Source organism: Rhinolophus sinicus, chromosome 17 (assembly GCF_057876585.1).
Source record: "Rhinolophus sinicus isolate RSI-liver-muscle chromosome 17, RSI-T2T, whole genome shotgun sequence".
In the NCBI taxonomy this organism is placed as follows: domain Eukaryota; kingdom Metazoa; phylum Chordata; class Mammalia; order Chiroptera; family Rhinolophidae; genus Rhinolophus; species Rhinolophus sinicus.
In genome coordinates, this window is record NC_142517.1 from 173,885,881 (window position 1) to 173,908,829 (window position 22,949).

General features: G+C 35.4%; 1 protein-coding gene across 1 annotated transcript in view; it reads right to left on the minus strand.

Annotated features, from left to right (window-relative positions):
• COL5A2 (collagen type V alpha 2 chain) overlaps nucleotides 1-22,949 on the minus strand; it is a 134,616-nt gene that overhangs the window by 19,384 nt on the left and 92,283 nt on the right. The window contains exons 17-41 of the mRNA XM_019740756.3: nucleotides 20,433-20,477; nucleotides 19,006-19,059; nucleotides 16,662-16,760; nucleotides 15,901-15,945; nucleotides 15,688-15,786; nucleotides 14,370-14,423; nucleotides 14,013-14,120; nucleotides 12,956-13,009; nucleotides 12,253-12,351; nucleotides 11,009-11,062; nucleotides 10,290-10,388; nucleotides 10,128-10,181; nucleotides 9,976-10,029; nucleotides 8,946-8,999; nucleotides 8,159-8,212; nucleotides 6,999-7,043; nucleotides 6,574-6,672; nucleotides 5,448-5,555; nucleotides 4,962-5,015; nucleotides 2,707-2,760; nucleotides 2,285-2,338; nucleotides 1,813-1,866; nucleotides 1,279-1,386; nucleotides 1,102-1,155; nucleotides 510-563 (exon numbers count right to left, since the gene is read on the minus strand). Coding sequence (XP_019596315.1) covers nucleotides 510-563; nucleotides 1,102-1,155; nucleotides 1,279-1,386; nucleotides 1,813-1,866; nucleotides 2,285-2,338; nucleotides 2,707-2,760; nucleotides 4,962-5,015; nucleotides 5,448-5,555; nucleotides 6,574-6,672; nucleotides 6,999-7,043; nucleotides 8,159-8,212; nucleotides 8,946-8,999; nucleotides 9,976-10,029; nucleotides 10,128-10,181; nucleotides 10,290-10,388; nucleotides 11,009-11,062; nucleotides 12,253-12,351; nucleotides 12,956-13,009; nucleotides 14,013-14,120; nucleotides 14,370-14,423; nucleotides 15,688-15,786; nucleotides 15,901-15,945; nucleotides 16,662-16,760; nucleotides 19,006-19,059; nucleotides 20,433-20,477 — 1,710 coding nt within the window. The remainder of the gene's footprint in view (nucleotides 1-509; nucleotides 564-1,101; nucleotides 1,156-1,278; nucleotides 1,387-1,812; nucleotides 1,867-2,284; nucleotides 2,339-2,706; nucleotides 2,761-4,961; nucleotides 5,016-5,447; nucleotides 5,556-6,573; nucleotides 6,673-6,998; nucleotides 7,044-8,158; nucleotides 8,213-8,945; nucleotides 9,000-9,975; nucleotides 10,030-10,127; nucleotides 10,182-10,289; nucleotides 10,389-11,008; nucleotides 11,063-12,252; nucleotides 12,352-12,955; nucleotides 13,010-14,012; nucleotides 14,121-14,369; nucleotides 14,424-15,687; nucleotides 15,787-15,900; nucleotides 15,946-16,661; nucleotides 16,761-19,005; nucleotides 19,060-20,432; nucleotides 20,478-22,949) is intronic.

Genomic DNA, 22,949 nt, shown 5'->3' on the forward strand with positions numbered 1-22,949 from the left:
ATTACCTGTGAGTCATTGTTAAAAGTGTGCTGAAATTAACTTGAATTTTCAAACTTCTTAAGGTCTGCTCCAAAAATGAATACATAGCATTTTATTCTGTCTGATCTAATCTTATAATGAAAGAATAAGATTTATTAAACAAAGTTTCAGAGATGTTTCCTAACTGAAGGAAATGATTATTAGCATACAATAGTGCTGGTATTTAGTAACGAAATAGAATAATAGTCAAATATCGGGGCTAAACATGACCTGTAAATCAGCTCCTCTAAAAAACATTGGATGACTAAAGATGAATTTGCTTTGACAACATACCAGTATGAATTATCAGGATTAGAGTTGTTAACATGTGAAAACAAATCATTAATGGATTAAATATAAGAATAAATAATAAGAATTAAACATATGTGTGTATCTATATAATATGTACATAGATGCCTGTTTGTGTGCGGGAAGGGCGGGGGGTGGTAATTGCTTCACTACCAATGATCTGAATTACTGTACTGACTTACAATAGGGCCTGGAGGTCCAACTCTGCCAGCGGAACCAGGAAATCCTGTAGCACCCTAGAAATACAATACCATATAAGCAATTTTAAAATAACAACTATATATGCATTCTGGGATTTATTTTTTTTTACAGGGATACTTAAGCCTTTAGATTCCCTTCATTGTTTGACTGATAATATATTTTTTTCTTGTATCCTATTTTTTTTTAAATGGGTCTAGATTAATTGGTAGGAAGGATGATATTTTTCTCTTTCCACTTTCCATTTATCTTAAACATATACAAGTATGTTTAAGGCTTGGGCTAAAATCACATTAATATTTTATGCAACAGAATTATGCAAAATGCTTCCCTATAATTCATTACCTCTTCCACAGGTAATATATTATTTATATTACATATGAGGCAACCGGGTCTCCAAGATCATAAAACTAATTTTAACCCAGATCTCCATCTAAGTAGTAAAATGCCCTGTCCACTACAGAACAGTTATACAAATAAAAATTTGTTGCTATAACTTCAGATTAGCTTTAAAATGGCCATGAAACACTAGATATCTTGACTAACTGTAATTCTCAGAGCTTCAAACCAACTTACAGGTGGACCCTGAGTTCCCCGACCACCTTTTAGTCCAGGAACACCAGTAGGACCCTATATAGAAAGAAAGAAACAAACAAAATACCACTGTAGTAAAGCAAAGTGGGCTAAACACAAGGTCCAAGCATTGGGCCCTGGGCCCAAACTGTCTTTTTTTTTTTTTTTTTTTTAACTTACATGAGGGCCTGGGGATCCTGCTAGACCTTGGGGTCCAGGAGAGCCGGCATCTCCCTTCTGTCCTGGCTCTCCAGGTTCACCTTTTACTCCAGGCTGCCCGTCAGGACCCTATGTCAATTGCATAAATAAACAATTGATCATAACACTTATTGACAGATTATTTCACAATAATTATTATTAACATATCATTTAATCAACTATTGTAAAATGGTGCTTTATAATCAGTGTTAAAGCATAGAAGAAAAAAAACGGCCTGATGAAAACTTTAAAGACAGGCTGACAAAAATAAGTTATCCCACCGCATTTTTGTTATAACAAATAAGTATAGAATTGGAAATTGTGCAAACTCATTCATTTTTGGGGCCAAACCATGAAAAAATGTATTGGAAATGAGAATATTGCCTAGAAAACTGAAAACTTTCCAGAATCTTTAATATACCTTTAATAATTAATATATGACAATGATAATTAATTAAACACATGCTCTAACAAGAGGTGTGCTCATTGTAAAGAAGAGATATTTGAAAATTATACCTGGGGTCCAGCAAAACCAACAGCACCAGTCGGTCCATTTTCACCACGAGAACCCTAGAAGGCAAAGATTACTGTAGCTTTCACACATTATCTAAACAGAAATGATATTTAAAAATACAATGATATAAATTTATAGTATCTTGAAATTATACATACAGAAATTAGACATATTGCATGAGGAAGACCCTTAAGTATGATACAGAGATAGGATCATAGAACAAAATTTTAAAGGTTTGAAGTCTCAAAGCAGTCTCTTCATTAATTAGTTAATGAGTTATTTACCTAGACTTGATAGATTGTATAAAAATAATACACTAACAATTTTTAAAATTTAATGAGAGAAGTGAAAGTTGAAACTCAGGCAGTTATAAATAATCCAATAGGCATGATTTTATATAAATATCAAAACAAAACGATGAATTGTTTTACTGCTCACTGTCACACGAAAGACCATCAAAATACTGGCACTTACAGGATTGCCACGGGAGCCAGGAGGGCCAACCAAACCTCGAGGACCAGGTTCACCCTAGAAAGCAGATTTTTAGATGGTTATTGTCCTACCATGTTTCCCCAAAAATAAGAGCGGGTCTTATGTTAAGGTTTGCTCCAAAAGACGCATTAGGGCTTATGTTCAGGGGATGTCATCCTGAAAAAAATCATGCTAGGGCTTATTTTCTGGCTGGGTCTTATTTTCGGGGAAACATGGTAAATAGTAGCAAAACATAATACAATTATAAGGTGTTGGGCACTGTGTGTGGGTTAGAAAATGCAGAGAACTCTGAGATGATCTAGCCCAACTACCCTATTTTATGAAAGAGAAAACATGAGAAAAAGCCTGCATCCAGACCTCATGATTCTGAGTCTGAAAAATAATAACTTACGACATGACATTACCTTTTCTCCAGTGGGTCCCGCAGGACCTGGAGGACCCAAAGGACCTGGAAGACCCTGTTAATTAACAGAACATAGACATATTGAGGGAAAGAATGCACAGAAGTCTCCACGTTTAAACAAAGAAAGGACTGTTTTATTATCGTGTGGCTGCTTGCGCAGAATATTACCTATAATAAATGATGTAATCTGTATATTCTCAAGATTTTTCTATATAGACTATAAAGACTAAAACAATTTCCACTGAATTTTCTCCAGAGAATGTTTTACTCTTTCATCCAATTCAGCTTATCCATATATAACACTGTCTTCAAACATTAGTTCTAAGTGAATGCTGTTCTTTACGAGTGTTTCCCTGGTTCTAACCTATTTCATGTTGCTAATATCTATTTTAAATTTGAGTACAGACTGAGAAGAGACTTTTCTTCTTTTGTATAGAATATTATACCCTTAAATTATAATATACTAGCAAAATATCACTTTAAAAAAAAAAATGAAATTGTGCTAAAGCATTCCGTTTCCTATATTCCTCTAAGATGAAAAGAAGTGTCACTACCCAGCTACACTGAAATGATGAGATGCTGCTGCTCAGAGCACAGGGGGTTACCCCATAGAAATACAAACTGGGTCTTCTCTACATGTGGTCACAATATTTACACTCCTGAACTACACTGGAGTCCTTTCTAAAACACTTTTTCTCTGATATTTGTGTATTGCCTCTTCGTATGCAGCTCAAATATTCTTTCGTCATTTAATTTCTGCACATATTACTGAAGAAACTTAAGGAACAGAAGTGACTTTTCAATTTTATATTTCTGAAAGAACATGGGAAACTATAGTATTAAATTCTCTGGATTTATAATGGGAACAATATTCTTCCCATAATTTACCTACTATACTTCCTTAAATGATTTGATAAAATATAAAGTTCATTCATTAAATTCACAGACATACTTTTCACATGTGTTATTCATTTCTTTCCTTTACTATAAGATTACTGCAAATGCTTTGTCTCTTCTTTAAAAAAGAAAAAATTCACATTGGCCTCACTAAAAATAAAGCAATCATTGCTTAAGTTTTTATCTTATTACATTGCATTTTCAAAGTAGTTCATAAGAATAATAAATATGCCCTTCAGATTTCCCTTTAAAATAAACTGTCAGTGCATTTTGCCTTCAAACAGTACTGCACTACTTACTATGTGCTCCATACCATTAATGACATAAAATACAAACAATATACCCACTTTACTTAGATCATTTTTGAAATATTAAATCAAATATTATATTTAAATAAAAGCGAAGACACATTACATATCTATCATTTGCTAAGTGATTAGTTTGTCTGAAAAAATGGACAATTACCACTAAGGCTAAAACTTTTCTATATATTTTTTTAATCAAAAGCTAAAATAACCAATGCAGTAACAGTGGCTTAATATGTAGAAGCAAATATTAACAGTAGGTTAGTGTGATCTCTTTTTTTATATACAATTGCTATTGCCAGGGCACAACCTGACAACATAACAACAACCAGTTTATACTGAAACAGAAGTTATTTATCAACTATTAGGAACTATTCCAGGAAATGGTGAATGTCTGAGCAACTGCAACTACCTGCCCTTACATGAATGATTCATGTCTGAAAATACATTTTTAATCTGATTGTCTGATTTCCTTAGAATTTCAAATGCATTCTATTTTTGAGGCTCTAAAGCTTGTTAAATGTCAATTTCTGACATGATAGTAAACAATGCTTTGGCAATCAGCCATCCTTCTTTACATTTCACTTATTCAGCCCCTTTATTTATGAAAGCATTTATGGTGATTCATCATGCAGTACTTTTCTCAGCCCTAATATCCAATATCCTGAGAAACGTTTATCACCTCTGACTACTCCACAAAACTCTACTTGCTTACACTGGAATGAGGTCTATCACAGCTCATTGGATCGGCATTTTATTAGAAATAAACATTGCATATGAAATTAAAAAAATGACAGAGAAAGATAAAAAGAAGGCCCCACCACTTAAGATAATGATCTCTCAACAATGACTTTACTTTTTGGCTTGCCCTGATTCAAGGTAAGCAAAAGGAGTATTCATGGTTGGTCAATGTCAAATCTCAAAATTGATCATTCTCCACATTCTGACCACCATGGGAATATGATGCACTTTATTTTGGAAAGTTCAGGCAAATTCATATGATAATGATAATATTGATTCCTAGCCTAGTGGGAAAAGCAATGATTTCACTTACTCTTGCTCCATCATTTCCAGCTGTGCCTTCAGCACCTTTCTCTCCTATGCCACCCTGGGAAAACACAAAAAACACCATTTATTCATTTGGTTGTCTTTTTCCTACACTTGCATGGAAGTTTCATGAGAGCAGGGATTTCTCGCTTATGTTCATAGCTGTATCCCCACAAGCCTAGAACAATGCCAGACACTATGCATTCTCTAGGTAAATATATATTTAAAAAAAATATGGTGATGGAAGGGGAACTGACTGGGTGGTAAACATACAGTGCAATATACAGATGATATATTATAGAATTGTACCCTTGAAACATATAATTTTCCTAACCAATGTCACCCTAATAAATTTAATACATTTTTTTAAATGAATGAATGAATGAATGAATGAATGAATGATTTGTGACTTAGGATGGTAGAAGTAAAAGCCTGCCCAGGAAATCATTATCAGTAGAAAATCTAAATGAATGACTAAAGAAAGCAGACTTACTCGGTCGCCCTTGGGGCCAGGAGTCCCTGCAATTCCTCTTTCTCCTGGCATTCCTTGAAGACCTGGTGGGCCTGAATCTCCAGGGGTCCCAGTTGGCCCTGGACTGCCCTAAAATGAAACAATAATGAATAAGCTCACCTATATATTAAGATTGAACCAAATGGAATTTCTGTTTTAGTAGGTCAAAAATAGTAGAATCTCAGAAATTTCATATGGTCCAACCTAGTGCTTATATTATTTATTTGAGAAAATTGCCTCTGAGTTCATTTTTTAAAATTAAAACAAAAAATCAGACCTTGCCATTTTGATTGTTGGTTTATGTTTTCAACTTTTCTCTTTGGGGAAATTGAGTACTAATTCAAATAAAAACGATAGTTTCTTTTTTTTTTTTTTTCAGTGTTTAGTAACATGGGATTCTAACAAAGAAAGAAGACGTTACATTTAGAGAGTATCTTATTCTTTCTGTAATAAACCTATGATGTTAAGCTGATGTTCAGGCTCATTCAGTGACTAAATTGATGCAGATCTTATGCAATCACTGGACCTTGAAGACGGTAAGGACTCTAATGTTGCATAATCATGAAAAATTCTCCTTGAAATGTTTGCACTGAAGTAGGCCACATTGTCTTCTACCAATGTTAAAATGGTACCCAAAAGGAAATGGTACTGATTTTTACTTTTTCATGTATCATATTTTCAGATTTCAAAAACAACATACTTCCATACATTTTGAAGCAGAATTATGGAACTTGAGACAAGAAAAACGGAGCATATGATTAGGAATACCGCTTAATAAATTACGCAATTTTCTATTTCTTATTTTTGCTTATTAACAGAAGTCATTAATAAAATTTATGCAAATAAATATTAGGAATGGGTCTGCATATGAGAATGTATGTCTATGTGTACTAGGCCACATATCCCATCACAAAAATAGACTTCTTTTTAGCTGACTTTTTAGTGCAAAGGAAAAGTCCAGTAGGTGCTCATTAAATATTTGTTGAAGAAAAAATTATACAATCAAATAACATGAAAAAACAAGAGAAATAACATTCTAGTATCATCATGTGTTTATTGACCAGCAATTTTAGAACATTTAAAACACTGAGCTCACTACCATACTTACTTTTGGACCATCAGGACCATGTCCTCCAGCCATTCCCTTCTCACCAGGAAGCCCGGTTATTCCTGGTTCTCCTCTTTCTCCGGGATTTCCTCGTTCTCCCTAGCACAACATTGAAATGTCAAACATTGTCAGCGTTTGATCTAAAAATGGGTTAAAATGTGTTTAGAAATCTGAAGAATGGCTTCTACTGAAGAAAAATTTAGAAATGAGCAACTATTAAGACTCAATTTTCTAATTAAGTGATAAGAAATGAACTTGAAGTAAGGCTCTACTAGTTTACAGCACAAAATATTTCTCATGAGATTGATTTTCATCAAGTAGAAGAATTTTAATGCTTAAAATAAAGCCCACTTTAAGATAAAAGATGCTTTTTTAAAACTGAAGCCAATGGAAACAGAGTTAATTACAAAGGAGAAAATACTTACTCTAGGTCCCAATGGGCCAACTACTCCAGGATCTCCAGGAACTCCCTACAAAACACGTTTTAAAAAATTGGAAGAAAAACTTTGAGCTAAATTTCATGTATTTATTAGAAATCTTTCCAGATCACACATCTAATTTCTTTTAATGTACTATTAGCAGTATGACTAAGCCCATAATATTGATGAAAGAAAAATGTGTCCACTTTTATAAAAGAGAGGACATCACATACATTAGGTGGAAATATTTTTCCAGAAAAATTTATATTATAACTGAACGCTTGATTTTCAGCAATGAGGTCTAGCAAAATATTATCTCACAAAGACAATGCATTAGTTTGTTTTTTTTTTTTTAAAGACAACAAAATACATGCTAAAGGCCTTTTATTTCCTAATGGAATGTGAAAAAATAGAGGAAAGTGAAATTAAAAGCAATTAAGTGCGGATCTTTTAAACAGAATCAATTCAATTCAATTTAGTAAATATTTATTGACCTATAATATGGACAACATATTCTATTAGAAATTGCAGGTTCAAACTAATGCAGTCATGACTACATTAAAGGTATGTTCTTAATGAAAGAAGAGTTTGTCATTTAAAACTCCAATTACTATTGTAATTGTCTTCCTACCCTCTCTGTATCTCCTACTAGTATAATATAGTGCCAGAGAAAAGTCCATCTTCCTCAATTGGATAAGGCCAAAGTTAATAAAGCTAAACCCACAGCATTCAGCAAATATTTGTTGAATGGTTAAATGATGAATGAATCATTCAAAGAAAAATAAATAAATTTATGTGCTTGTAAAATGATAGAAATAATATGGTTAGTATTTATTCATAACCATTTATAAAGCCTCCAGTAAAACTCTGTAGTTATGATAAGATATATTTAGGGATTAAGAACATAGTCTTGGGGAGCATAAGATCTAGGCTCAAATCATATCAGCTCTGTGACTTTGAGAAAATTACCTAATGTCTGTATGACTCTTGTTTCTCATCTGTAAAGTGGGTATAATAAAAGTACCTACTACATAGGGCTGTTTTGAGGATTAAAAGAGATAATATACGTAAAGCAAACAAGAACAGAGCCTCACACATAATAAGTGATATTATGAACCAGTGATTTTTTTTTTTAGTATTTCTGTTCTTCTTATTTAAAAACTTACTTGATCACCTGGCTTTCCACCTTCCCCAGGAGGACCTGGAGGACCAGGAAGCCCCTAAAACAAAAGCAAGAAAATAAAACTGTGACTCTATGAAAGCTTAATAGGCAACCAGTGTTAACAGTGCACTTTATACAACTCATGAAGCTTGCATGTTTATATTTTCAAGCGAGAGATATTGTTCAAACACAAGTTAAACAAAACAGAATGAGAAACCCACATATAATATAACATAGCAGCTAGTTTATAGAGTTAGATTTTCATTTGTGCATCATTTAGCAAAAAGGAAAAAAAAAGGAATACCATAACAAGAGGTTCTTCATATTTGTAGATTTTTAATGGCTCTGTAAATAATATTTTAGGGTGCTAGAATAATATTGAAAGTCAATCCTGAAAGTTTTTTTTCCCAAATTATGATTATCCACGCTAATAAATAATCTACCATACCAATATATTTAGATAAATCATGAAAATTTGTTCAGCAAAACCCTTTAGACACTGTGCCAATAAAATTAGATAAGCCTTAATATAGTCAAGTAAATTTTGTTGAGGTATCAAGAACATTTTATGATTTTTAATTTGTTAATAGTGTGGAGTTTTGATCAGTTTTTCAGGGTATGTCTGTCCCTTCTCTTTGAACAGAAATTTTTTATTTTATTCAAATGTCTAGCTCACTTTCTAAAAGAAGGATGACTTCTTTGAAATTTGTAGAATTTCACATTATTCTACCATATCATTTTATACTTAAAAAAGCATTTGTTAGTAGAAGAAATGGAAAGTTAGTTCATACCTGAAAGCCAGTGGGGCCGGGAGGGCCCTGTTCTCCTCTCTCCCCAGCCAGGCCCTACGCCATGAGGAAAAGAAAATCAGGAAAATCAAGAGCCAGATTTTACGCCTGCTTCCTGTTTATGTGAACCACGAGAAGTATTACTATTCCTTTGTATTTCTTCCAATCACATGTTTTTTACTTTAGCCAGATAATAAACTAGAATCCAAGCTCATCTATCTAATGGTATTGTTTGAAGTCCCCGCTGGTGAGAAAATATCTTCTAAAGCCAGCAAAGAGACTGATGAGACATGTGTTGATTTATTTGATCCAAACTTAAAATGTCTGGAGCCAACCTTAAAATTATGGGGAAATTGGATAAATTGGACATGGAAAAATTCATTATTTTCATATATCTAATCTAAAAGGGTAATATTCCGATTGTAGTTTATTTCTAAGTGTCATAAAAATTATTATTAATACCTTTAAAACTAGAATGACTAAAGAAAACAAAGCTAACATTTTACAAAGATATTTAACTTGCCACAACCCAAAACAAATAAAATGTCAAAATATTTCTAATAAACACTTCATTTTAAAATCCTAGGATGAAAATATACCTCAAAGGATCAATATTATTGTTTTTCAGTCCCTCAGGGGAAGAAAAAAACCAGCTTAAATGAATGTTTATAAGACACATTATTAGGAGAATGTAGGTATAATTCACTCTATATTTTAAGCAAAATATAGCATTAACTGTTTTCAGATACTGTTTTCCTCGGCTGATATACTTTTCAACTGTGACACATAAAGATGATGAGGTAGCGTGTGCTATCAGCATTTTACAGAAGTTTAAAATGAAGAGAAGAGACCAATCATTCTATTCAAAAGACAGAAGATGCCTGCACAGGAATCCAAAGACAAGATATAACTAAAAATTTTCAATCCTGTACTTTCTTAATTACTTCTCCCAAAACTCATTTATAAGTAAAGTCTTAGACAAACATCATTTAAAAATGCAGTATGAATATATTTTTGTTAAAAGATCACATACCGGAGGGCCCACAGGACCAGAAGGGCCAACTTCACCATCTTTTCCAGGAGCTCCCTAGTGTCACACAGAGATAATTTGTGAGATGAGGCCATGAGAATTTGGATGATCTCATGTTTTTCTTTTCTTTTCTTTAGCAGAAAATGGATAGTTACCCTTTGCCCAGGAACACCAGCATTTCCTGCTTCTCCAGGTTTCCCAGGGTCACCCTAAATAATAAATAGAACTAATTTAAATTCCAATAAATTTGTTAAAAACATGCCTGTTCCAAGTAAGAATGAGGATGAGATGGCAAACATATTATACACTGTACTCACACTGCTACCTTTGGGGCCTGGGAGACCCATGCTCCCAGGCTGCCCTCTGATTCCGATGGAGCCTGGAGGACCCGGCCGGCCGTCCTCCCCAGGAGCACCCTACAAGATTGACAGGAACAATGTAAGTGTTATATATGCTCTCTCTGGATACCACATCACCCACATTGTTAGTCGTCTTGCTTACTCTAAAACTTATATGTTTTAAGTTATCCAACATTTTTATCTTAGTGAATCAGAACAGTTGAGCATCTAAAAAAAAAAAACTGTTGAAGTATTTTGACTATTTAGAACAGAAATTTTATTCTTATTCTATACACAAGCCTCATCTTCATGTTTCATTATACTCTCATGTGAATAGAGGAAATCTCTCTTCTTTCGTTTACTCTAGTTTGTGGTAATGAAAACTCAGGACTTCTATTTCACATTTGCAGTATAAGGGAAGGGCCCAGAATATAGAAACTGTCAAAATTCATACCGACTTATCTCTTAAATGTATTAAATTGCAAGGGCATCAAGATATGAATATATATCAATATAATGTAATGAATTTTGGGTCAATTTGAAAATATGCAGATCCTAAGTATTTGTTTCTAGAAGGCAAGGCATTTTTAAATATGTAAACATATCAGCATCTACATGATCAAAAACATTAACCTCAAATAAGTTGCATGTCTATTGAGAAACATTAATGGCTGTGGACATTGGTTTAAATAACTTACCAAAGGTCCAAGTTTTCCTTCAGGACCTTGGACACCAGGATTTCCTGTCAGACCCTGAAAATTAAAGTAATTGTCACTTTGTAGCTGACCTGCAATGGAAGTAAAGATTCTAAAGAGTAAAAATAGCATTGCTTTAAAAGGATCCCCTTCCAATTTGCAATGCCCACTCTCAGTAACCTTAGGCTCCTTTGGACTGTCACAGGACCATCATGGGCCTCGCCCAGCTGGCTTTGAAGAATTCAGGGCAGACAACACAGCATGCCAGCAGGGCAGCACCAGGTGCAACTCTTCCCTAGATGGAGTCCTCACAGCACAGCCTCCAGGGACAGCCGCCAAGCCTCCCACAAGGGAGGCCAGAAGCCAGGGAATGAGTCTACATGGTGGATGCAGGAGCCACCCTGGCTTGGAAATCCCATGTAACCACTATTTGTAACAGCACCTTGAACATAGTACCCGGCAAGGTAGAACGCTCAGGTACAATTACATCAAACTCAGGCAAGCCAAAGCTCTGCTTCCCACCAGGTTTTTATAATTCATTCATAACACTCCCAGTCCAAATGCAGTCATAAATCAGGGATCATTTTTGCTGTAAGCAATGTTGACTGGTCATTCAGCTGGCATTCCACATTTATTCAGTGTCTAAGGAAGAATATCTAAGCAGAGGTGAACCCAATGCCCCTTTCTCGTATAAAAGGAGAAAGGACTATCGTAGAATTTTACTTGTACATTTAGCACTGGGTTCAAGATAAAGAACTTATGTTGAGCCAAATGTATTTTTCCATCCAACAACTTTTTGTATAATCCCTTTCTTTAAGGGGCATTGTTTACCACTGAATGTAAGGGCAATTGCATAGTCCAAATAAATTTTCAAGTGACATTTTGTTAAAATGAAATTTATCAGGAATTCTCTCTACCAAAAGTCAAACAAGTTATTTATTAACATTTTAAAAAATTAGTATAAAAATTGACAAATGGGATTTTTAAATTCATGTCAAGTGGTAAAACTATTAATACATATATGCCTTTGAAAAAGAAAGACTAGAATTTATTGTGCTGTCTATACATGATAAAAATAACCAACCAGCATTTTAAAAATAATAAATCAGGTCAAAACCATAAAAAGAAAGAAATGTTCCAAGTTGTGAAAGAAAGCTAAATTAAAAATAGCAAAACCAAAACCCTTCAATGAATTCTCAGGAGCATTTGTCCTGGGTTGATACAGCGAAAAAATACTATATTCTTACCCGAGCACCTGGAAGCCCAGGTTCACCCGGACGTCCTGGGTCCCCCTGACCTCCTTTTGGTCCTGAAGAGCCTACAGGACCCCTCTCTCCTTGAGCTCCCTGTTCCAAAGCAAACCATAACATGTCAGAAAAAGAGCGCAGGGCAACAAAAGTAAGCATATATAGAATCTTGCTTTACAAATCAAAGCATTAATATAATATACAAATAGTTTGTCAAACTGGTTACAAAGACTTCTTTGTAAACAATGTCACTTCACATTTTGTTCTAATTTGGATTTCTTGTAGCATAGTGGTTTTTTTGTCATTAGTGAATTAAAGTTGTATTTAAAGCCTCACTCCAATAATATAAATATTGAAAAACAAATTACAGAATTTTGAAAGAATCTATATGTCTAGATAAAGGAAAAATCATATACCAGTGGAAGGAAACGTCTGTAACCTTTTCTTCTCAGGAATGTCCCTGAAAAGTCTGAAAACAAACTCCCATATTCCTCAATATACCTCCATTGTCCTCTCCCCCTGACACCCAGACCTCCATAATACAGAAATTGCACAAGAGGGATTTGGCATGAGGCCTGACACCTGTGTCCAACTCTTTTCTGGATCTTGGCCCACATGGGCCAAGGCTAGGTCAACACACTGGACAATGGTGTCTTCTGGAGACCCACCCACATGAGTGTCAACATTGATAGGATAACCTCACCTTTGGTCCAGGTAAGCCATCAGAGCCCGGAAAACCACGATTGCCAGGAGCACCCTACAAATGACCAAAATTTGATTCTTAATTGTTGATGTTTTTGTAATATACAACGAGTAAGGAATTTTTATTTTTATTGCTATAAGGTTTTTGGAAGATGTGATCAAACGAACATGGCAATAGATATGTATAAGAAAAAACCTGAATACACAGAATAAATTTAAAATTTTGAAGAATATGTAAGTACTGAGTCAAAAAATTATTCAAACCAGAAATATTGTAACAATTCATTGTAAAATTAAACATAAACTGATATCTAGATATGAGAGGCAAGAGTGTCAGCATCTACCACAATCAAAACACCAATGATGACATTCAGGAGTAAAGCCCTTTGAAGTCTCTGAAGCTCTATACAAATGTAAGGTGATATTGTTGTTGTCTTTTTCAAACCTGTTTCATTATACTTCAGTCACAGCAACCTCATCTGATCTTTAAAGTCACCAAGCCCTTTCTGGCTTCCTGGCTTTGCACCTGCTGTTTCCTCTGCTGAAAAACGTTCTTTCTCATAAGTTCTCTTGCTGGCCCATCCTCACCTTCAGGTCTCGGCTAAAATGCCATCTTCTCAGAAAATCCTATTTCTAACCATCTAATCTAATGTCACACTAGTGTTATATACTTGACGTTACTCTTTACCACATCACTCTGTTATTTCCTAAGTGTATACTGCATTTACTGGACTTGTTTATTGCTTACCTCCCCACTAAAGTGAATTATTGTTTATTAGTCCCCAGATAAGTTCTGGGACCATAGCCTTCTTATTCACTGATGTATCCCAAGCACCAATATAACAAATTGGCATACAGTATTTGTTCAGTCAATATTAGCTGAGTGAATGAATGAACAATGATTAGTTGGCTCCTTTAACTCACAGATTACCATATTGAACTGTGCACTGCACCTGCAAGAATTTCTCTTAACTACTGTCGTTTTCCTTACTATCCCAATACTTACTCACTTAATTCCCCCACAACTCTAAGAGTTTATTTTATTATTCAAATTTTACCCTTTCTCCCATCGGGCCTGGAGGACCAACTGCCCCTGGATCACCTCTGGGACCTCTTTTGCCTTCTTCACCTGGTGGGCCTATTGGTCCCTGGATACCATGCGGCCCCTATTTAAAAAAAAAGAGCAGTTATCAGAAAAATCCACTCAACGAGTTATAGTCAAAAGATTCATTTAATGAAGCCAGTCATAAATTTTAAGCTATATTAAACAGTTAAACCATTTATACCCAAAGGGATTATAATTCTCATTGTTATTATTTTAAACATTTAAGCATTTTGAGCTGTATACTTCTAGACAATATTTATGTATTTATGCTCTTCTTATCATTAAAAAAAACCAAAAAACGAAGCCTTACTGGTTCCCCTTTTGGGCCAGCTTCTCCTTTGAAACCTGGAACTCCTGGATCACCCTAAAATAAAAATATCATAAATTTTAAGAACCATGATATTTAGCTAGTCTAACCTGTTTTAAGTAACTACAGTGAATGGGCCTTGAAAAAATGTCCGCAGCTGAGTCTGTATTGAATCAGCAGCATAATGTAATCATTTTAAATTTTGTAAATCTTATAGAATGTGTGTGAATTTTTTATAAAATTCAGTATAATTTGGTAGCAGTCTGTTTATTTTACAGTGGTATTCAAAAGATTTACTTTTTAAATATTGTTTTTTATCATGCATACTAGAATAATCACAATTAGTTATTACTCCAGTTTGATAATAAAAATTAGAACTAAACAATGAAACTTCTATAGATAAACCTACTTAGAGTTTATTTTAGGAAATAGACTTGTTCACCTAGAATCAAAATAGTTTTATAATTGTGTTCTATTTATTGAGAGTTTGACAACTTCAAGCAGAGCATTTCATCTGACTCAGAAGGGTTTTAGGGTTTTGTTGTGTTCTAGAGTTTTGTGTAACTGTGTCTTCAAACACCAATTGTAGTTTAAGTCATAGGAACCAGATTGCTAAATTGAAAACATGATAAAATGAAATTTAAAATATCAGCAACAGTCATGTTTTAATAAATCTGTCACCAACACTTCAAAAAGATTTATCGGCATAACCAAATCACTTGGAACAGAATCCAAAATATTTGTTTTAAGTAGTACTAGGAAAGAAAGTTTTACTTTTTATATATCAAGGCAAAACACATGTAAGTACAACTTTTCAACGTGTTTATTTCTTATGAGCTCATCATATTTTTTCCTAATAATTTCTACAACATATGGAAACTCATTAAATATGAACAATATGTTGAAATTTCTCTTCATAAATAACTCTCAAGAAATAGTTGGTGAATCCATTTTTAGCCAAATCATCATTATAAATCCCCATTAAACCTCCACATTTACCCATACTGACTTGCAAATGTTTCTATAATGTTTATTATTCAACCACTCATAAAATTCTATGAGGTCGACCATGAAGATATGACCTGATTATTTTAAATGAAAAACACAAAAATTTAATATAATGCAGTAACATTCTACTTTGAATTTAAACATCTAAACTGTATATTAACATTTGCTCTCATTTTACAAAGATTCCTACCTTCATTTGCCTCATTCAGATATGTCACATTATCTACGTTTCATTGAATTTCATTAATTATATTTCTCTTGGTGTCTTAGTTCAGTTACACTAATGGTTACTAGTTGTTTTAAAGGGCATTACCGGTTGGCCGCGAATTCCTGGAGGTCCAGTGCTACCCTGTGGTCCTGGAGATCCAGGGGGTCCTGCCAAGCCAGGAGGCCCAGAGGTGCCTGGAGAGCCCTATCAGAAAGATACGAGAGTGACATGATGAGCTGAGACCTAGTGAGAAGTCTATGCAATGGCCAAAACTCTGTGTTTATCTGAACCTCGTGTGGCATCAATGCAATTGCTTACCGTTGGGCCTTTGGCACCAGGAGTACCATCTGTTCCCACTGTACCCTAGGAGATATATGAAGAATTTGGGAAATATTAAGCCATATGTAGGTCGGTATTCTCAGATGTCCACCCATCTTCCAAAAGGAGGCAGAAAATATCACAAAAAAAGAAATCAACCACAGGGCCGGCTGGATGGCTCAGTTGGTTAGAGCGCCAGCTCTGAGCAACAGCGTTGCCTGTTTGACTCCCACATGGGCCACTGAGCTGCACCCTCCGCAACTAGATTGAAGACAATGAGCTGCCCCTGAGCTTCCGGAGGGGCAGCCAGATGACTCAGTTTGTTAGAATGCGAGCTCTTAACAACAAGGTTACCAGTTCAATTCCCACATGGGATGGTGGGCTGCACCTCCTGTAACTAAAGATTGAAAATGGCAACTGGACTTGGAGCTGGGCTGAGCCCCCCACAACAACATTGAAGGACAATGACTTGGAGCTGATGGGCCCTGGAGAAGCACACTGTTCCCCAATATTCCCCAATAAAAAATTTTAAAGATTAAAAAAAAAAAAAAATCAACTACTATATCATTTAAAAAGTCACTTTCATGACCAGTTCCATAATATAGACAAAATTTGCAGAGTTTATAAGAGAAATGTTGTTTTCTCATGAGTTGTAAATACTCAGAAATTAAACAGAATATATTAAAATAGACTGCTTTGTTCTGATGTTATAAAACATGTCCAGCTTCCTGGGACACTCCTTAAACATACTAGGAACTTACAGGAAGACCCTGAGAGCCAACTGGACCTGGAGGCCCAGTTTCACCTCTTTGCCCCTGAGGACCTTCAGGGCCTCGAGCCCCAGTGGGACCTGCTTCTCCCTAAAGGGTGCAAAGGGAAATGTTAATTTAAGAAAAATATAAATGTGATGCAGTTCAAAGTTGATTGCTTATTTGAAGGTTTACATTTTACCCCCAAACATTTAAAGGGGTCAAGAGTACAAATTGATTTACAGGGGAAACGCGCCTAACCTAGCCTAAAGAGCGGACTCACTTTCCCACTCCTTCAGGTGTGGTGATGCCGGCGGCATGAAGAGCAGAGCAAGGCAACCTGAGAGCCACCCTTGTTTCAACTCAAGATAGGGGTCCACATAGTAAATAAAAGTACAGGATGCACGGTTAAGTTTTAATTCAGATAAACAACAAATAATTTTATTACAAGTTTGTCCCAAGTAATATTTGGGACACATTTATACTAAAATGTATTCTTTATTTAACTGAAATTCAAACTTAAATAGTTTCTGTATTTTATCCAACATATTATACACCTATGTAGACCAATACTACATGGACCTGGAATTTTAGAACTAAAATTCTAAGCTTTAGAGAGCTCATTAGTATCAACACATATAAAATCCCTATTACCCTTCATTGAAATGCAAAGAACTGGATGTGGAAGTTGATTCTTCATCCAGAGAGCAAAGACCATGGTAGAACCTTACAGGTATAGTAGAACCCTGGCCAAAAACAAAAAACCTGGGCATTTTATGCTGGTGTTAGTGGTAGGATAAGGAAATGATTTCAGAGAGTTTTGCTAGGTGGTTTACTTTATTAAGCAGGTCCCAGTAGCCAACAGCCAACACTAGAAATACCGAGGAAGAAAGGGAAATACCCAGTGAGCTGATGTATAAACTGATTATTAGTGAAGTCTTAACTAGATGCCAAGATGGAGCCGAAACCACTTTCTGCTAAGTCACAGTCCTGGGCATTGTGAGTATTCTTTCGTTCTTTCTCTAGCCAAAGCTCAGATTGAGGGTGGAGGGTCTCACATGAAAAGGGAGGGGATTTTGCATATTTTTTTCAGGGTACACAGGAAGGTTGGGTCTTCCAGCCAGAGTCAGTGGCTGCAGGATTAGAACATCAGGGAGCAGAACAGATAGGGGAGAAGAGAAGATTCTACCTGCCTGGGTTCCGAGTGAGTTTTCAGTGAAAGAAGGGACTGGTTAGTAAAAAGACTTAGGGCATCATTTTAAAGCAGCCGTATCTCTCTGGCATAGAGTTTAAAGGTGGCATTAGAGTGAACTTCAAGAATAATTTGACTTGAGGACTATCACATTTCAAAGAGTATTTGAAATGTTTGAAATGTCAGCTACAGACTTTTTTTTTTTTTTTTTTTTTTTTGTATCAAAGTTCAACTCCAATTTGAGTAGCATTACTAACAAGAAGCATTCACCTATACTGAGGGCATCTCTGATTCAGGCACTGTGCTAAGGGTTTGCATAGATTATCTCACTTGATCGTCAACAAAAGTCCATGAGAAAACAAGATTTAGAGCAGTGAGGTGGCTGCCATGACTGCAGTCATATTTGCACAGCATAATTGTGTGAGTTAATCCCATTTTCAAGATCAAAAAAATTATTGCCAGTGAGAAACTAGGAATGAGGGGTAATCAAATATATTGTGTAGTTTAAAATTTGGAAGTAGTGTTCTGAATTTATTCATTAATTTAGTTAATATAATCTGAATAACCTCCTACTATAATCCTTGAATTTATCACCCAAAGTATTGAGAAAAAGAACAAATTGTGATCCACTACAAATGTAAATCATCCCAGCATAATATTTTAATCCATTCCCACGTGGAGAGCCAAACAGCCTCCCAGACCATTTCTTTAAATGGTTGGAGTGAAAGGCAGAGTGGACGAGAGGGTAGGAGTGAAAGTCAGCCTGTGTGAGAGAACAGTCTTTGTCCTCCTCTGATTTATTTTAACCTCCTATTATTTAGAACATTCTGCTATTTATTACTGCCAGGCACTATATCCAAGAACAGAATTTCAATTCATATTAAGCTCTTATTCCTTGCAGTTTAGAACTGTCTGCAGTTAGAGACCTAATGCAACAGATTCTTTGATATTACATTTGTATGACTTTAGGTAATTCTCTTTTAGCTACATAGTATATATCTCATTCTTACATTTTTAAATTTTATTTTCCTACCATAATGGATATTGAGAATACTCTAGACTCTTTTCTTAGTTGAGAGCAACTTCCATACTCTTCATTTAATGAAATGATATTCTTCACTTTGGGATTCATATAACCAAGAAATAAATATATTAACATTTTACCTTCATCCCAGGATTTCCTGGAAAGCCAGAGGAGCCAGGTATCCCAAGAGGACCCTATTAAAAGGAACCAGAAATGATCAGACATATATTTTAATTAATATCTAATTAAGTCATCTTTTATTGTTTGACAAAATTCTGTATTTTGACACATAGAATAATCTACTCGGTAGTTTAAAATCACAAAGATAATAACATAATTTTATCATAATACCTTCTGATATTGATATGAAATACTATGCTTCCCTGAAAATAAAACCTACCCCAAAAATAAGCCCCAGTTAAGATCGTCAGCCAGACAGAAACATTTAGTACGTTATGAAGATATTCCAGAAGATGACTTGACTGTATTTGAATAAATGTATCTTGTACATGAAAAAAAAAGACATCCCATGAAGATAAGCCCTAATGTGCCTTTTGGAGCAAAAATTAATATAAGATCCAGTCTTGTTTTGAGGGAAACACAATAGTACTAGAAGACATGTCCAGTGGTATTATACATAGTAAGATTTCCTAGCTGTAGCATATGAGAGTAAGTCAATGAAAACACAAATTATCTGAAACAATTGCTTCTTGCAATTGCTTTCTTTGTGTCAACCAAGTACTAAAGATAGTTTTCAGAAAATTATGCTTTGTACCAAAATCTAGGACTGTGCTTTATAAAAATGATGTTTAAGAATCATCTATATATTTTAGAGTGATTTTTTTTTCAGGCTGATAAGAAGTGGATATTTGTCACTATCCTACATTTCAGAAGGCATGCATAGAGAACCATGGATTTAAAGGCTAGATTTTAAGGAAATGAGTGTAAAAGGAACTCCACTCCAGGTTATTCTGGTCTTCTTTTAAGACTGTATTTTAATTCCATCAGTTTTGCATTAAAAAAAAAAAAAGCCCCTTATAACATTTATTTTTTCCTCCTATATTTTGTTTCTATTTTATGAGTAACAAGGGAGACAAGAACTAAGAGCAAATAATTTCAAATCTGATTTACCCTCCTAGTATTCCCCTGAACTCATATTTCTCATCTATCCAGCCTATGGACCATGTTGTATTCTTGTTCATTTTATATACTAATCTTTCAAGACTTAGCTTGAAAGTTGCTACTCTTTAAGTCTTCTTTGACATCTTTCCATCACTACAGTTAGAGGTACTTTCTCTTCTATATTCCCATACCTCAAGTTGTATTCTATGTTGCATCAGTTAGTAATAGCAGTATTATAATATGAATTATAATTGAATAGCAGCTACAATATGAATTGGTAAACCTCTCATTCTTGATAGACAAGTCAGTTTTCAAAGACAAGTACTTTGTGCTTATCATCTTTTTATTTCAAGTGATTGGGACACAGTAGGTGCCCTGTAAATGTTAATGAATGGAAAAATGAACGAATAAATTAATGAATGAATATGCAAGTAATACAACTCACCATTGGCCCAGGTTTTCCAGGCATACCATGTGCTCCTCGTTGTCCCTAATTAGGAGGAAAAAAGACAAGATAGGATAACATTAGATTTTCTGTTTATTTGCTCATAATTCATTTCCTTTGTAAAAAATTCCTTGTTAAAAATTAAAGAATAATACGTTAACTGACAACAACTTTAACTTGGTTAATAGCAATAAAAACACACATTTTTACAACACTGGTATGGTAGTAATAAACATATCTATCCTTATAGCAATAGGAAAGAAAAATCAAGATTGAAAAATGAAACTGATTAAAATTATTCTTTTCACTTGAATGTATCTATCACTTCCTATAAAATGAGCTCAAAGGCAATGAAATTTTGAACACCTCAGTCTTCTTAATAGCCAGATTAACTCAGACGAGAAATGTGTTCCTTGTAAAACAAACGAAATGAAACAAAACAAAAAACTACAGCACGCATGCACACACATGCACACAAACACACACAAGGAAACTAAGTAGTAATGCATGTTGTGGGTGTTACCCAGATAACCCTTCAGCCCTGAAGGAATCATTCTACCACTGCTGGAAGTGTCATAAGCTGATGGCTTCCAGTTGAGACTCTTCCCGACACGTTGCCTCTGCTAAAAGAAGTTAGCTCTCCCAAAGTTATGCCCTTTCCATGATCAATGCACAGCTACCAAGGATTCACCCACATTTAAGACAAAGCTGAAGAGCCATCACAGTTCCACAGTTCCCATGGAACTGAAGATTTATAGAGACTGAGGTGTCCATTGCAATTGTAACACCACTTAATTTCTCTCTGTGACAAACCTACTTCTTTTATACATTTCTTCACGAGTGTAGTTTCTGAAAGCACTCCCCAATAAATTTCCTGCATGCAAGTCTTTGCTTTGATGCTATTTCCTGGGAAACCTGACCTAAGACTTTAGCACCATTGGTGCCAGGAGTAGTAAAAGAAAGTAGACTCTAAAATGAAATTTTTAAGTTGGATTTCTCACTGATCAGGTAGTGATAAACAGAATATGGATCACTCTTGGCCTGCTGTGGTGATGCGTAGTAAATATTATCTCCAAGGCGAACTGACAGAGGCCACAAGTACAAGGGAATGGGCAATGGGTACAACAGCTCAGGCATTAGAGAAGTTTAAGGGGAAATAGCAACTATAAAGTTGATGGAATTGCATGGGTCTGGTTGAGGGAATCCACTGGGGGAGGACAGTGAAAGGCTGATAGTGACCATCAGTATAAGGCTCCTCGGCAGCATTTAAACATATTGTCATCTTTTACAACCAGAGGGAAGAAACATTGAAGGTAAGGCCCAGGACTTAATGATAAAGGTTTAAAAGCTCTTGAGAAGTTTGAATTCTAAAACATAAAAAGTCTGCTATGCCATGGCCAGGGACCTTGATGGGAAGAAACGGGGGACCTTGACGTTTAGGCCTGGGATATCTTAAGAACTTCAAAATCTCAGATGCCTGAAGTGCATGGGCCTGTATAATGGCCCATTCCCACCATTAACAGTTTATACTTCTTTCTTGCCTAGAGATGAGACAGAAGCCTCTACTTTTTCACAAAACACATGCCACCACAGCTACCACCTGCCCCTCCCCCCAGCCACCAGACCAATAACTAGCATAAAATCCAAAAGTAACTGGGTTGAGGAAGTTCTGTTTCTCATAAAAGAGAGAAGAGGCTATATACCAAAGGAGCTGCAAGTTCTATACACCATGTAGAGGCAGGATCCAAGAGAGAATGTATGGGACGAGGTGCTAAAGGTGCTGGATCGAAAGGGACAAAATATGAAGTTGGAGAACTTTAATGATATGGATGTACTCTTCCATGATACACATTTAACACCCTGATAAAGACCCTGGGAGATGGCGTCAACGTGGGAGATGGTTCTTGCAGAGCTATGGCCCACACTAAGTGAGTCGGAAAAGCCACAAATGCTTTGGCAGATGGTAGAAGAAAACAGAGAAGTAAACATACTAGATTGGATATATTATGTTAGGCCGGATAAGGCGACAGCTGATTATATTCCACAACATTCTCTACACTTCCAGAGGACACTCTGCTTACCAAAGTGATCAGGAATGGCCCAGTGAAAGGGTCTCACTTTTCCCAAACCAGGGCCCTAACTTTGGTGCCATTGAGAAGCCCCAAGGTGGTTATCTTCTGTGGGATAATAGTCGGGGATGCTGTAAACATGAGATTCCTATACTAATGGAGATGATAGGATCTCAAAATAATAGAGACGAGGTAGCAACCCTTAATTGTCAAAAGCAAAGTGACTGCAATATAATGAACTGCAAGTTTGAAATATTAGCACGTGTAGTCTGACCTTTAGAAAGCTATGAAGAGACTTAATAAAATAGGCAACCCTCCGTCTCGCCCCCCTCCCCGCTACACACCACACACACACACACACACACACACACACACACACACACACACACCCCTAGGTTCAAGGTACATGGGCAAACAGCAAGGATATTTCTCAAAATGTCATTTCAAA